The 17,087-nt window shown below is 37.3% G+C and overlaps 1 protein-coding gene and 1 long non-coding RNA gene across 2 annotated transcripts; both read left to right on the top strand.

Moving 5' to 3' along the window:
• The first annotated feature begins 2,719 nt into the window (after positions 1-2,719).
• Positions 2,720-3,479, top strand: LOC119547468. Its single transcript, XR_005219229.1, has 2 exons — positions 2,720-2,981; positions 3,041-3,479. It is a non-coding gene; the product is annotated as an uncharacterized LOC119547468 (long non-coding RNA).
• Positions 3,480-8,389: 4,910 nt separating this feature from the next.
• Positions 8,390-16,830, top strand: LOC119546117. Its single transcript, XM_037852208.1, has 8 exons — positions 8,390-8,404; positions 9,479-9,516; positions 9,575-10,207; positions 14,309-14,551; positions 14,824-14,983; positions 15,524-15,664; positions 15,720-16,193; positions 16,248-16,830. Exons 1-8 carry the CDS (start codon positions 8,390-8,392, stop codon positions 16,518-16,520), a joined length of 1,977 nt encoding a protein of 658 aa, XP_037708136.1. The 3' UTR covers positions 16,521-16,830.
• Positions 16,831-17,087: the final 257 nt, after the last annotated feature.

Raw genomic sequence — 17,087 nt, 5'->3', positions numbered from 1 at the left:
CATTTAATAATGATATTTATTTCTCAAAATTCCGTCTTGTTTTTATCAACCTTTTTTTTTAGATTCCAGAGACAGAAATAAATACAGGGCATCTAGCTGCGCCATGCAGACCTTCGATGGGTCTCATTTTCAAGTGGTATTTATTGAAGTTGCCTCCAAAATACGGGCGAATGTATTAACAATGTTTTGAATCTAATTACTAACTTTTTTTAAAGATAAAATGGTTAGTCATCTGATAATGCAGTTAATTCTAAAAAGTTAGATTCTGAAATCCCAAGGCTTTGGGACTATAATCATTTGAAGGCAATTGTAAATGTTTCGTTTTCAGAAGTCTTATTAGGAAACTTGTATAAAAAACCACTCTTCAGAAATAATTTCAAAGACATTTTTAAACAATTTGTTTATTTAAATGAGACTACCACGCCACTTTAAAAACCGAAATTGCTAATCTTCAGATAGCCACCTCTAGATTTTTTAATGACTCACCTGGGCCTGATGTTCTATTCCAGGCCCGCTACTTGAAAAACGATACCTTCGAGTCTGTAGGCCAAAGGTTGAGGACTGGCCGTAAATCAGCTTTGGAGGACCTTCAAATAACGAGGGCGTCCTTTGCGGCATTGCAATTTCGAGTAGACGTATTCAAGGGAGTCAATAATGAAACTCAACTAACTAAGAAAGACCAGAGCACGCTATCGGATGGATAATTTATGTAGTAGTGTAGTTTAATATATACATTTAATATAATACTAATTGTATTTTAGTTTAGAAATAAAACTAACATTTTTATTTTATTATACCTTTTTAAAATGTAAATATGTGTAAAAGTTGTTAAGGGCTTTTTGGGGGATACGACCATAAAAAAGGGCCTACAGCTCTACCTACAAGGTGGTGTGGAAAATGGCATATTTGCTTCCTTTCTTTTCAGGATCATTGTATGATAAAGGTGCCAGGATCCCTGGAGTGTCCCGTGTTCAGATTTGCTTTGTAGTCAATCGAATTAAGCGCAATGCAACACATTTCTCTGACCCATATACTAAGCTTAGCATATTGTCTTCTTTTGTTCGTTCCAAATTAGAATACGCAGCATTTGTTTGGAACCCGACTGGAGTCGTTCATATCCGTCGCGTTGAGCGAGTGCAAAAGCTTTTCTTGCGTTTTGGCCTTTAAAGTCTCCATTTCACCGATCCCGCTCATTCTTATACCGCTAAGTGTCATCTCGTGCATCTGTCCTCACTTCAAGATCGAAGAAATGTAATGGCGTTGCTCTTCATACTCGATTTACTTGATGGCGAAATTTATTGCCCTGCCTTGCTAAACGGTATTAATCTGTCCGTACCTAGTAGGACTCTAAGAACATTTGAACCGTTTTCTGTACCTATGCACAGATGGGTTTACGCTCTAAATGAGCCTTGCACATATTCAACAGTTGATATTAATAAAAAAAAACCTTGCTCATGTATTTCTCTAGTTTAAGTAATTAGTTAAGACCTATTTAAGTAGCCAGTTAAGGATTCGAAATCTGTTGGCGAATAAATAAATAAATAATAAAAAACAAAAATAAATTGCAAACGCAAGCAACCTTACTTTGACGTGAAAAATTCAAGCAAAAAACGGTAGTTAAAACTGTAATCTATTATTTAGAAGTCGTGTGAAAGTCGTGTGAGTTCCCATACGCTAAATGTCTTGGGAAGTAGGCTGGCTAATGTGACCGAGCAAAAGATCGACAACTTTGGAAAAACTTGATCTTCTCGAAATCTTTGGGATTAATTTGGCTGTAACAAGTCTACAAAATAGTCTAAACTTCGCCCGTGTCTAATGAAACCGCGGAAGTTGGTATGTATACCAACTCTGTATACAGCTTGTATACTCTGTATTCTCTTTTATACAACTTCTGTTGGAATTGTATAATAAACGACAGCTATAGAAATACTTAATTTCCCGATATCTGTGGGTTACATTGTAATATGTACCTTGTACATGTATTATTAAATAATAGTTAAAGTCGAATTGTGCTTAAAAAGGCTCAAATTTGTACTATTTTAAAGTTTAGGCTTTAGTTTTCATTAATAGGTAATATTTTCTATTTTTTGACATATTTTGAAGTTAAGGCAATTTGTTTTTCTTTCGTAAGCTTTTACGTATTATTTTAAAAATGGAATTGATATGCAACATTTTTTCGGAAATTTTCTGTGACAACAGACCCTTTTTTTTACATATGTAAGCACAAAGAACTAGAAGAAGAGGTAAATAGCGAACCAACAGCTTTTTCGAATAGTTCCCAACTAGAGGGCCATAACATATTCAATTGCCCCGAAAATTTTACACCGAACATTTGTTAAAAGCAGGAAACCGTAATCAAGTTGCAGAGCGAAATACGGAAACACTTAAAGCCGCGAATAAAAAAAGAGCTACGACAAAAATAGCTAAATATAAAATCGACCGAAGAAAAATATCTGGACTTTTGTCTACATCCGTTCGAAACCGTATCTGCAAAGTATTAACCTCTGCACACAGCCGCTGTTGCAACTTTAAGCGAGTTCCTTTTCACTTAGAGAATCGCTGAAGCGAACAGCTGATCGGCAAATCAGAGATGTTAAAACATCGATGTTATATTGAAAGCATCGATGTTTTTTCAAAACGGCGATACATCGATGTATTTTTCCAACAACGATGTTTTCACTAATACCCCCTTCCCATAGAGTCCATCCGATTCCCACAGGGCACATCTACCATCTACCATCCGACAACGGCCGTCAAATCAGCTGTGGCTAATAAAAACACAAGCAAAAATTTTAAAAGTGGAATTGCCAGACCAAAATGAAACATTTACCAACTATTTTGGGTGTTGCACACAGCAAAATCTTAAGTTGAATCAGCTTTTATTGGCAGCCAATTCAGAGGAGTGGAATGACGACGAATTGGATCTGTACGAAAGCATTTTTTCTGCAAAAGAGCAAATGCCACGAAGTGTGTGGATGCTGGTACGTGCTCTTAAATAGTATTAAAAATATTATTAAAGAATGCGATTTATATTAAACAGATGCGATACGGGACATTTTGGGAAAGGATATACCGGAAAACAACGACGAGTTCTTCAAAGAGAGCTTTCGTATGGAGAAGAGGACCTTTTTGTTTTTGGTGGACCGACTAGGTGTTTTGAGGAAGAACTGGCGAAATGCCATTCCTCTGGAAAAACGGATCGCTATAGCCTTGGGATCATTAGCGGTTTGTTGGGAATGGTCTTGACAGCCACTACAAGAATAATAATGCAGTCATTTTAGCCTGTTGCATTTTGCACAACATTTTAAATGAGCACAACAGCGCTATAAATGAAACTTGGCAACAGGCTGCAAGTGACCTACGCGAACAACCAAATCGGACTAATATGTCTGCAGATTTTAGCCAGCCTGCATAAAAAAAAGGGCAGCTATTTCCCAATATTGTCTAAATGGTAACAAATAAAGTTCATTAATTATAAATCTGTTTGTGTTTTATTAAATTTTATTTTGGTCTATTTATTCTAAATTATTTGGAATTCGTTGTTTTTCTCAACAGCTCCAACAAATCCGATTTGAATTTAGCTTGGCTGTCTGCCATTCTCGACAATATTTCTGTCTGCGCTCGCTGCTCCTTCAGCCTTTCTCGAGCTATCTCCACAAGCTCCGACTTGTGGTCCACCTTGGCGCGCTTAGCAGGGGGCGCAGTGCTGCCTAAGCGTTGACTGCCGCTGCAGACCCTGTCATCTGGGTCTACATCCAAGTATTCCCTAGTATCTGCAATAAATACATTTTATTAGATAATTTTAAACCAAAGATATAAGTGTGGGGACATACTCTCTCGCCTTCCATTTTCAAAAGTTTCCCGTCAGCATTGTTTACGTTTTCTTAATGAATGTTTCACTTTCCACTTTCAAGAAGAAGAGCTGTCTTGAAGCTCCTTACGAGTTGTATTACGATTAGCGATTCTGGCGCTCCTTCGAGGCGCGGATATCGGAGCTTCTGGTTCGGGTAATGAAGGCGAGTCTTAAACCACTTCTATAGCCTCCACAATTTCTTCCGGTGGTGGTGACATTGGTCGATCTACAGTCATATTACCAGAGTTTTCATCATTTTCCTCGGACACCAAAGGCTGAAAATTCTATTTAGAAGCGTTAGAAGTCGTAGCACAATATTATTCCATCTTTATCTACCGGAATTTGTTCGTCGCTCATTGTGTTTTATTACTTGTTTTGTTATTTGCTTCAGTATATGTTACTCGGCCAAAAAATAAAAGTGAGTGTGATTTTTTCGGTTTGAATCTGGCACCTAATTTTCAATGGCTCCTATGTTTAAAAAATTGAGAACTAGGTTGGTGAAACCTGTATTAACTTAATACTATTAAGGCTTGTGTTTGATTTTGCTAACTTTTAGTTTACATCGTTTTTATAATCTGTTGGATAAGGTTACACTCTCAGAAAAAATAGCACACTTCTACAAGTGTCGCCGAAGTCACTTATGGAAGTCACTCAAAAGTGACTTTACATATGCTTGTAGAAGATACCTAGAAGAGTCTTTCCCAATTGGAAAATCTTGAATATAAACATATTTTTTTTTATTTTTAATATTTTTCATTTATTTTTTGTATACGTGCTTTGTCCACTTGTATACACGGTCCCTGGCATGTAGGAAATTTTGCTGAACAATGATATTTAGGTCCAGCTCCGTCGACATAAGAAATTTATTAATAACCATTTCTAAAAGAAACAGAAACAAAAATTGTTTTTTGTTCAGTCAAAGTAAAAATAAAGTAGAATACATTACCTTTTACAATGAGATATGTTGAGAATCGTTGAATGCTGGGTTTCTCCGCAGTTACACGCCAAGTAATGTCCACAGCTAGCTTGTCCGTATAAAGGTTTAAATAACACCAGTTTACAAAAAAAAATTGATGAAATACGCACTTCAGGAAACCTTTGTTTTCCGGTAAGATACATCTCCCTGATTAAGAAAAGGGCATTTAAAATTTTTTCTATGGTACCAATTTTTTTTAAAGTGTAAAAAACGTTTTTCGCACTTTTTTATTTTTTAACTCGAGTTGTGATAAACCGAATTCGGTCATTAAAGACTCATTTTACAGGTAATGGAATGCCCTTTAACTTTCTTGTACACATCGTTGAGTTCCATTCATTAGTTTAGAAGCTACACTTCGTCAAAGTTGAAAAAGTTGGAAAAAATGCAAAAACGTTGGCATAAATTGCTTCTTTAAAAATACACGCCTAAAAACCGAAATTAGTTTTATGTTGTTTTCTTAAAGGCTGAACTTTAACGGAGAATATAAGCCATTGATCACGACAATCCGTTGGTAAATCGATTTTTTACAGATTTTTAAACGTATATACCCAAGTTCAGTGTTCGGGAGCAGCGGCCGTTAAACATTATTTTAAATTTTCAGTGTTGGGGAACGTAAGATTTTGGTGCAAGTTGTAGTGCATAACGTCAGTTTCCTTGCTAATTTCTTGCTAAAAATATATGAAAATGATTTCCTTGTAACTGCAATCGCATCCTTTTTAGCTTGCCCAGCACTAATAGCAAAGAAACTGACGTTATGCATAACTACTTGCACCAAAATCTTACGTTCCCCAACACTGAAAATTTAAAATAATGTTTAACGGCCGCTGCTCCCGAACACTGAACTTGGGTATATACGTTTAAAAATCTGTAAAAAATCGATTTACCAACGGATTGTCGTGATCAATGGCTTATATTCTCCGTTAAAGTTCAGCCTTTAAGAAAACAACATAAAACTAATTTCGGTTTTTAGGCGTGTATTTTTAAAGAAGCAATTTATGCCAGCGTTTTTGCATTTTTTCCAACTTTTTCAACTTTGACGAAGTGTAGCTTCTAAACTAATGAATGGAACTCAACGATGTGTACAAGAAAGTTAAAGGGCATTCCATTACCTGTAAAATGAGTCTTTAATGACCGAATTCGGTTTATCACAACTCGAGTTAAAAAATAAAAAAGTGCGAAAAACGTTTTTTACACTTTAAAAAAAATTGGTACCATAGAAAAAATTTTAAATGCCCTTTTCTTAATCAGGGAGATGTATCTTACCGGAAAACAAAGGTTTCCTGAAGTGCGTATTTCATCAATTTTTTTTTGTAAACTGGTGTAATCATACAGCTCACGATAAGCACGTAATTTCGCACGCTTTGTTGGGGGGACATTTAAATATGTTAAGCAATTGAAAACAATTAGAAAAAACAAAGATATATTTTTAAAACGCACAAATTTGATACAAAACCACACTGTCCACAGACAAATATCGCAACGAAATGACGCTCGGGCGAAAAATAACGGCGTGGGTCAAAAGGAAGACCCAAAAAATTTTCAGAAAAAAAGGGGTAACGGAAAATTACAGCGACCTCTTTTTATCGCGTGTTTTACTCACTACTATCGTCTTTCTATCGCGCAGAAGAGTCTCAGAAGTTACATCTTCGCGATCCCGACCCTTTTTGTTTTTGTAAAATGTGTACTATCGCCTTTCTATCGCGCAGAAGTGTCTCAAAAGTTACTTCTTCGCGATCCCGACCCTTTTTGTTTTTGTAAAATGTGTACTATCGTCTTTCTATCGTCCAGAAGTGACTTAGAAGTGACTTAGAAGTGACTTCTACGCGATATATGTATATTTTGTTTTTGTAAAATGTGTTCTATCGTGTTTCTATCGCGCAGAAGTTACTAAAAAGTGACTTCTGGACGACAGGCGATCGAAATATCGCCCTTTTGCTTGCACTCGAGTGCTAATTGGCAATGATCAAATCATAATCATTTGTCATATTATAGAAATTTTATATCGGAGGAGAACGCTAAAGAGGATTTCGATAAAGATCCCTTCAAAGACGCGTACATTTCATAGTAAGGATTTTTCACACTTTATTCAGTTTCTATCGACGAAACCGGAAGTGTATTTGTGGAACAAAGAATATATAAGTCTTTTGATCCACAATCTCAAGAAGGATACATTGCATTTAGATGCAACGGAATGTGATGTGCAACAAATGAAATATGTGGAGACAAGAATTCTCCTTTACTCATTAGTTGCACAGATTACAGAGAATAATATTGTGTATCCAGTGGCGCATGCCATTTTGTCAAACCACTTTACATACGATATTTCTCCCTTTTTAAGTAAGATAAATAGGTTTTGTAAAGTAAATAAGTTCGATGTAAGTTTTGCTAGTATTCAGGCAATTTTGAAGGAATTAAACGAACTAGATATTGTTGCATACAATACAATGTACCTTCGCTTTTTATATGGCGAAAGTAACATATTTCGTAGTGTATGCGTACAGTTTTGTACAAGTCATTATGCCAAAATAATGTGTGCTGATATCGACAAAACCGTTGGATTGGCAAATATTGAGCTAAGAGATTTTATTAGAAATGCTCTGGGTCGGGCAAATAATATTGTTAATTAAAATCAGGTCGCCCAGGCACAAAGTGTGGATCGTCTAAACAAGTTATGTTATTATAACTGTATGAGAAAAAAATTTTGTACCCTTACACATTTTATTATGGTGATTTGCCGAACCATGTTAACTGCTTTATTCCTCGTCCCGATATGTGACAACGGGTATCCGATAGTCGAGGCACTTGACTATAGCATTCATTCTTTTTTTTTTAATTACATTTTTAAGAATATCTCGTTTTTTAGTGAAATAAACAAAGGTTTATATTAAGGCTCAGACAAGCAAAAATTGTATTACCATTACTAGTGCAAAGAAAAGACGCAAAACTAAATACAATTAGAACGCTAACATGTGGAATGTTTACAGAGCCAAATAACAATGGCTGAGTAACGAGCCGTTGCTATTCTACTATTTCCTTATACCGGGCGCCATTGCAGTTCAAATGCATTTCCTTCTCAAAAATATCCCGGAACGCCAAGTACAAAAATCAGATGTGCGTCAAATTAGCGTCGGCCTGTTAGCAACGAAACCGGGAACGGTGGAATATGGAACATGGGGGCTCTTTTTATTTTTAAATTTTCTCGCTATTTGGGGACCAAATCGAAAAATCTAAAATGCTAAATTGTTAAGAAAGAAAAGATCTATCGATCTAGGTAGGTATGGGACACATCCGAGGCCTATTAATGTTTCAAAAATGCATTTGAAAAATCGTGTCTCCACAATTTTGTTAACTGCTCCCCTCACAGAGGTTGTGCCAATATGCACGATAAGCCAAGCTATTGAGGGTTAATTCAAGCTCCTTGTCTGAAAGTTTCATCAAAATCAAACCCACAGTTTTCGAGAAAATAGCCTAACAGTGACGCAACCTCGGATTTTCCCCATACAAAAAAGGGGGGCAAAAATGAAATTACCTACTGCTCCACTCCTAGAGGTTGTGCCAACATGCACGGTATATGGGTAGATAGGGGATAATCTAAGGAGTGTTCTGTGAAAGTTTTATTAAAATCAAACCCACAGATTTTGAGAAAATTGCTTAACAGTTGGGGGTGTTAAAAAGGTTAATAAAAGGCCGTTTAATCCAGAAACGGAACCATTGGATACTAAGACATGAACCACAATGTAAATAGCTTAGCCATGACAATCATTCGACGCTAACTTTCTACAACTTTATACAACTCTCACAGAGGTTGTGCCAACTTGCACGGTATCGCATTCGAAGGGGAATCACTATAGCTAATTTCTAAATAAATTACAGACAATTCAAACCCACAGTTTTCGAGAAATTCAAGTCTTTTCAATTATGGCTTTTGCCACGAGGTCACACTGTCAAGGCCTGCGATAAATCGTATGACCCGTGACATCAACCATCAAAATATATATGCAAACTTTAATTAATTCATACAGCTCTCACAGAGGTTGTGCCAACTTGCACGGTATCGCATTCGAAGGGGAATCACTATAGCTAATTTCTAAATAAATTACAGGCAATTCAAACCCACAGTTTTCGAGAAATTCAAGTCTTTTCAATTATGGCTTTTGCCACGCGGTCACACTGTCCAGACCAGCGAGAAAGCGAGTTCAGCCAAGACATTTACCACAAAAAGGTATTTATCGATATATCGCCAAGTGCCAGGCTACTTTTGGCCGCCAAATATTCAAAAATATATATTTTTAATATCAAATCTTCATTGTGATATGTATGCACCCCCTAATTGGTATTTATTTCCTGATTATTTTAATATATAATTCATCGAAATCGAGCCAGTGGCTTGGTAGAATTTAACATTTTATTGATTTTAGAAAAATATAAAAATTCCCTAGTTGCTATTGTGGAATCCTTGACTTCCTTTTGCGCTATAATAAAGGAACATATTAAAAGACATTCAGCAAAATAGTTTTAATACGAATAACTTACACATGATGTATCTATGTTTTTAATTTTTATAATAAATTTTAGCTTTTATTTTCCTTTCACTTTACTTCTCTGCACGAGCTTCTCATTCAAAGTAATTTATATTTTGGAAAATCGAGTCCAAAATGTCGAACCTCCAGTTAACTCAGGAAAAACTGTAAGTATTGCTGTGCACCAGACCGGGGGTTGTAGCTAACCGACTTTATATCCCACAGAGATGCCCTACGCTCCGAGTACAGGCCACGCCGGCCGTGCACCCTGCTGAAATACCCACGACCCAAGACGAAGCCCGAGTACCAGGCGATATATCCGTGGCTGCTCCCGGATGAAACTGATCCGCACTTTGTATTCTGCGCGGTCTGCGAGTGCCGGCTCAGCTGCAAGAGATCTGATCTGGGCAAGCACGAGGGCAGCATCAAGCACTCGGAAAATGCCCAAAGAAAAGCGATGCCGGTGAAAGAAAATCATACGGAGGCGGAGGGTTCCGCTGCCGGGGAACTACCGGCCACTATTACGCCCATACACACCACGCCCTCCTACGCCGCCCGCCAGCTGCAGTCCTACCTGCTGCAGCAAATGTCGCCCATAACGCCGCCGCGCGACTCCCTGGAACTCTTCTTCGACAGCGTATGCGCCACCGTCAAGAACTGGAACTGCGGTTCCAGCTCTCCGATAAGCTGCATTACTCGTATTTTACCCTCGGTGGCCAGTTTGGGCGGTAGGCTCTTGACGGTGGCGCATATGCTGTCGAAGAAGAGTTCCAGGGAGTCGCGCGGCGGCGTTATGGGCGACATTTGCTGCAGCCCTCGGCGAGCAGGAAGCGTCTTCCCAGTGCGCCGGACCTCAGGGTCTCGATCTCGCCGGAAGCTCAGCATCCGGAGCAGCCGAAGCGCCCGGCAGTGGTCAACAGAACTCCACGGTGGCCTCTACCACGAAATAAATTAGATGTGAAAAAGGTTTTAAACCGGGCTCAAGTTGGCGAATTAGAATATCTAGTTTTTTTTATGTTAACATTTTGTTAAACGCTTTTCTTTAATAAAACTATTAATTAGTTGTTGTACTTTTTCGATAATTATTGTTTGTATAACACTGCTGGTGTTAGAAGAAAACTAATTTAAATACAAAATTAAGCAGAATTCGAAACTATTTCGTTTATCCTTAAATTACTACAAATTCTTTAAAAATTCGAAATTTAATAAAGGCTGTGTTGTGACATTATCCTTAGGTTGTGAATTTTTTATTAAATGTTCTTTCTTCAAATCAATCATTGTAATACATATCTTGAGCGATGGAAGGTGGATAGTTTTAAATTTATCACAAAGAAATAACATGGTAATTCACTAGACCTGATAAAGTGATACGAATTACCGTTGTAAGGATAAGCAGTTTATCGAACGATTTTCAATGTGCGTATAATTCATGATGGGAATTTCCCAATAGTACAAACATGTTATTTATGTGTACAAAGTAACCATTTACCCCAAGGAATACATCTTTGATTATTAATTATATAAGTCTTTTGATCCACAATCTCAAGAAGGATACATTGCATTTAGATGTAACGGAATGTGATGTGCAAAAATGAAATATGTAGAGACAAGATTTCTCCTTTACTCATTACTTGCACAGATTCCAGAGAATAATATTCTGTATCCAGTGTCAAACCACTTTACATACGATACTTCTCGCTTTTTAAGTAAGATAAATAGGTTTTGTAAAGTAAATAAGTTCAAGTTGCCAAAATGCAAACGCATCATAACCGATGTAAGTTTTGCTAGTATTCAGGCAATTTTGAAGGAATTAAACGAACTAGATATTGTTGCATACAATACTATGTGCTTTCGCTTTTTATATGGCGAAAGTAACATATTTCCTAGTGTATGCGTACAGTTTTGTACAAGTCATTATGCCAAAATAATGTGTGCTGATATCGACAAAACCGTTGGATTGGCAAATATTGAGCTAAGAGATTTTATTAGAAATGCTCTGGGTCGGGCATATAATATTGTTAATTAAAATCAGGTCGCCCAGGCACAAAGTGTGGATCGTCTAAACAAGTTATGTTATTATAACTGTATGAGAAAAAAATTTTGTACCCTTACACATTTTATTATGGTGATTTGCCGAACCATGTTAACTGCTTTATTCCTCGTCCCGATATGTGACAACGGGTATCCGATAGTCGAGGCACTTGACTATAGCATTCATTCTTGTTTTTTTAATTACATTTTTAAGAATATCTCGTTTTTTAGTGAAATAAACAAAGGTTTATATTAAGGCTCAGACAAGCAAAAATTGTATTACCATTACTAGTGCAAAGAAAATACGCAAAACTAAATACAATTAGAACGCTAACATGTGGAATGTTTACAGAGCCAAATAACAATGGCTGAGTAACGAGCCGTTGCAAGGCTCTTCGGGCCTGCACCCAAAAACTATTTCCTTATACCGGGCGCCATTGCAGTTCAAATGCATTTCCTTCTCAAAAATATCCCGAAACGCCAAGTAAAAAAATCAGCTAAACTTGTTAAACATACTAAATAAAACACTGGAATACTGAATCGATTTCCGTGTGCGGTCCCATTTTTCGCCTCAGCGAGTTGTAGCGACTTTTACCCGTCTCTTTCCAACACATATATTTCTAATGGAGAAAAAAAAATGGCAAAGAGAAATCCCTCTCTGTGTGAATTGGCCTTCTAAGCTTTAAAAGGTTCTTAGGGAACATGGTTTATATGAAGATCCATTTATTATAAAAATCGATGACAAAAAAACATCCATTAAAATTCCATGTAAAAATATTTTTTTTAATTTCAAATTTACTTGACACGTTTTGGAAAAGGATTACATTTTTAGAAAGTCAAAATTACCAATTTAGTCAACGCCTTTTTATGGTAATACATTAAATGGACAAATAAAATTGCCGTACTTTTGCTCCCCTAGTTAAGGAGTATATTTATCGTTTCCCAGAGCTCCAATTAAATACAATATTATTTTGTGTGCTGCTTTAAAGTCAAGTGATATTAAAACATTTACAAGATCTAGAGAGCAATGGAATAGAACGGAAAAGAGCAAGAAAAATGGTTATTTTAGGACTCATTTAAGGAAGTAATCTTGGGCTTAATAGCGTCTTGGGGTTTTCAAATTTAAATTCTAGTCATTATACCCTTGCAGAGGGTATATTGATTTCAGTCAAAAGTTTGCAACGCAGTTTCCGACCCCATAAAGTATATATATTCTTGATCAGCATGACAAGACGAGTCGATCTAGCCATGACCTTCTGTCCGTCTGTCCGTCCGTTTGTCCGTCCGTTTCTACGCAAACTAGTCTGAAACTTTCCCAAAAGTCTTATATCTTTTGCAGGTAGTATATAAGTCGGAACCAGCCGGATCGGGCAACTATATCTTATAGCTCCCATAGGAATAATCGGAAAAAAAATCTTAAGAAATTATATGTTTGGTGTTTTTTAGCTTATAACCTCCTAAGCTTGGAAATAACATTTTGTAATTAGTTTTGAATTTCGAATTAAATTTTGTCGAAATCGGACGACTATATCATATAGCTGCCATAGGAACGATCGTAAAATCGGTGGGAAAATAATATGAAACAAATTATAGCTTCGGTATTTTTTAACATATAACCTACGCTTAAAAATAACATTTTTTAATTAATTCTGAATTTCGAATTAAATTTCATCAAAATCGGACGACTATATCATATAGCTGCCATAGGAACGATCGGAAAATTGGTGGAAAAATAATATGAAACAAATTATAGCTTCGGTGTTTTTCAACATATAACCTCCTACGCTTGGAAATGACATTTTTTAATTATCACATATCACTTTACAAATAATATCAATTACAAATGTTGATTTAAATCCGTATCGTACTGATATGAGTTCTTGACAAATTCATATGTTTTTCATATTAAACGTAACATAGAAAAGTGTAAAAAAAAATTTTTTTTGGCTTATATATGGTATTTAGAACTTATTAAGATTTTTTTGACTCAATTGCAGCTGTCAATCTGACATTCGATGAAAAATTTTGATATAAAAGTGAAACAATTGCCCTGTTTATTTACTTTTTCATATTTTCATATTAATTGTATCTATTTAATGATGATGAAGAAGAACTCCCTGGCGCTGTTGCAAACCTTTACGAGTTCAAGTATATTAATTCTTAATCATTATCACTAGCCGAGTCGATCTAGCCATGTCCGTCTGTCCGTCCGTCCGTCTGTCCGTATGAACGCTGAGATCTCGGAAACTATAAGAGCTACAATACTGGGATTAGGCATGCAGATTCCTGAGATTCCTGCGCAGAGCAAGTTTGTTTCAGAAAAGTGCCACGCCCACTCTAACGCCCACAAACCGCCCAAAACTGTGGCTCCTACAGTTTTGATGCTAGAACAAAAATTTTAACTGAAATGTGTTGTTCTCATCAATACCTACCGATTGACTTAAAAAGTTTGCCACTCCCACTTTAACGCCCAAAAACTTCAAAAAATAGTATGAACGCGGATATCTCGGAAACTATCAAAGATAGAGTACTGGGATTTCTTATTTAGATTCCGTAGCCTTGTACGCAGCGCAAGTTTGTTATGCGAATATGCCACGCCCACTCTAACGCCCACAAACCGCCCAAGCCTATGGCACCCACAATTTTTATGCTAGATAAAAAATTTTAACTGAAATGTATTGGTCTCGTCAATAGCTATCGATTGATCCAAAAAAAATGTTGCCACGCCCACTCTAACGCCCATCACGCTTAAATCTGTAAACCGCCGTTAGGTGGTGATGTCTGTCATGTCTGTCCGTTCGTACTCAATTCAAATTCTTTAAATTGAAACGCCATCTATGTATTTTTCAAAGCAACTGGCAGAAGCGCCACCTACAGTACATGAGCTCATACCAGCTCTGTTGATTTTACAGTTTGTCTGTTAACCAGAGTTGCCAGCTGGATTTTAAACGTTGTCTTGGTAACGGTTTGCACTCGATTTTATTGTCAAAAGAAAGAAAGAAAAAAGAGGACTAAGCAAAATACAATAAAAATGTTTCGCCGCGGAAAATTATCCTTTCTGAGCACCAAAGACGATCGCATCAAAATAATAAACGAACGGATCAATATAACAGAACGCCATTTAATGGAGATGTGCTCAGCCTTCGCTTTGGTAACAAGAAAAATGGCCAAGTGAGTCCCGTGAAAATACCTAATAACAAGTTAATATGCAAAATTCGGTGGTCTCGACTATTAGATACCCTTTACTCAGGTAGTGCGAGAGGGATAGAGATATGCTTGCAAAAAATTGGCTGTTTTCACTAACGCGCCACCTAGCCTATAGCGCAACCTATTCTCTAGCTCCCCTAGCGTCTATAGGCTTCGTGGCGAGTAAGTGAAAATAGTAATAATTATTATTGAAAATAGCAAAATAATGATTTCTAAATTATATCGATCCCTTACAGATATCGCGACTCCTTCGATGAGTTGGCCAAGAATGTAAAGAGTTATGCGGACGACGAGGAAATCAACGAGAGTCTTTCTAATGGACTTAAGAGCTTTACTAATGCGGTTACCATTATGGGCGATTATATGGACATCAACGTACATCGGTTGGAACATAAGGTGCAATTTTAAAGAATTACATTTATAAATCTAACTAGAAATAGCGCAATTGTCGAGTGCTTCGACTACCAGATACCCGTTACTCAGCTAAAGAGAGCAAAAGGGAAACTTTTTTTCTAGCACTAAAACTCTAAAAGCCACCGTTTTGGGCCGTTTGTGGGCGTAACAATGGGCATGGCACTTAGGGGAGCAAACTTGCACTGCGTACGCAGCTAAGGAATCTAAATCTGAAATCTCAACTCTACCTCTTTTTATTCCACGAGTAACGGGTATAAAAAGTAAAGAGAAATGGAAAGAAAACTGTTCATAATTTTAATATACTACCTAGATACTTGCTTAAAATGTCATGCATAAGCGTCGCAATTTTGAATTTGCATAAAAAGCGTAATGAATAATTTTATTAATTTGAATGGCATAACAATTTATAAAAAAATTTATTACCTTACTCGTTGGTCAGTACCAAAATGTTTTAATAATTTATTATGGAATCCATTTTATTTGCATTCCTTTTTGTGAGCTCACCTTGTTTTCCACCCTCAGATTGTCAACGAGCTGGCGCAATTCGAGCAGCTTTGCAAGTCGACCAGGGACAATCTTCGCCTGGCTGTTATAGCCCGGGACAAGGAGGTTCTACGTCAGCGCCAGATGTTGGAGTTAAAGTCAAAGTTTTCAGCGAACAATGTGGGTGGAATAAAGTTTAATACTTTCCATAATAATCTGAAATATACACTTCTAGAGTGCCGCCGATTCGGAACTTTTCAAGGCCAAAATGGAGGTGCAGCGCACCAACAAGGAAATTGACGATATCATCGGGAACTTCGAGCAGCGAAAATTGCGTGATATAAAGCAGATAATCAGCGACTTTATACTGATCTCCATGAAGCAGCACACCAAAGCTTTGGAGGTGCTGAGCGCAAGTTACTATGATATAGGAAGCATCGATGAGCGCGACGATTTCCTGGAGTTTCAGAAACTAATGAAAACCAAGGAGGAGCCCACGCCTCGCAAGGCAGCCTTAAAGAAGGGCCTGCGCTCCCAATCAATGGATAGTTTGGAGCACGAGCACCTTGTAAGTCCGCTGAAAAGGCATCAGAAATTATCGAGGAGCACCAAAAATCTGGCAGGAGCGGGAATCAATCACGGCAGTAGGACAGAGCCCGAAGAGGAAACAGATGAGCAGGATGAGGAGGATGATGATGACGAAGACGAGGTAAAAGATCTGGGATAATCCTTTTCAAGATTGACCCTTTAAACTTCCATCCAGGAAACCGACCAAAGTGGCGATGAGGAGGAATCAGGAACAGCAACAGACGATGAAAGAGAGCCCACACAGCCGAGCAGCCAGGTCACTCCACGCGATAATGTCTTCGGGGCCAAGATCCGATCTGGTGGTAAAGATGTCCCCACGCCCTCGAACAGCGCCAGTGCCACTTCTGCTCCTTCGAAGCCCAGCAGGCAAACGGTCAAACATCCTTTCAAGGCGGTGGCCTCCACCCATGTAAGGCTGCAGAAACAGTTCCACGTGCCCCAGCACTAGCACTGAAATAACATCCAGAATTAGAGCTCCTAGTCAACTAGAGGTCCCATCAGTATTGAAGACAAAATACAATTTTAATAATTTGATTTGGTTCTTAAACCCAGTTTGAAAACCGTTCCATTATTGTTTTTTTATCATTACATCCTTCATTTTATTCTGAAACGTATATTTTTTAATAAGTATTGTATTCAAAATTTAAATTTGGAATGGCTCCAAGATATCAGACCTCTATCCACTTTTTCTACTTAGAAATCGTTTCTTCGAGAACAAATCGCTATCCAATAAAATTACTTATCAAAACCTTATAAAATTTTTGTTATTTTCGTTTTGCATTGGATTGCTTTTCTAAAATTTGAACCCATCCCTTTTTAAAGAAATAAATATCTCACACAATTTTTGACAAAATAAAGTGCTAAGTACTAAGGAAGAAGGCCAGACTGGTTAATGAATCAGGGTTCTTTTCCCTTCTAAAACTGTCTACGTTTATCTAGAATTTAGCTGACAACGTTGATTTGCATACAGTTTTAATGGACACGGCTCACGATTTGCATTATTTGCCCCAGATAA

Source organism: Drosophila subpulchrella, chromosome 2L (assembly GCF_014743375.2).
Source record: "Drosophila subpulchrella strain 33 F10 #4 breed RU33 chromosome 2L, RU_Dsub_v1.1 Primary Assembly, whole genome shotgun sequence".
Lineage (NCBI taxonomy): Eukaryota > Metazoa > Arthropoda > Insecta > Diptera > Drosophilidae > Drosophila > Drosophila subpulchrella.
The sequence above is the reverse complement of the archived record's forward strand: the minus strand, read 5'-3'. Positions and strand labels throughout refer to the sequence as shown.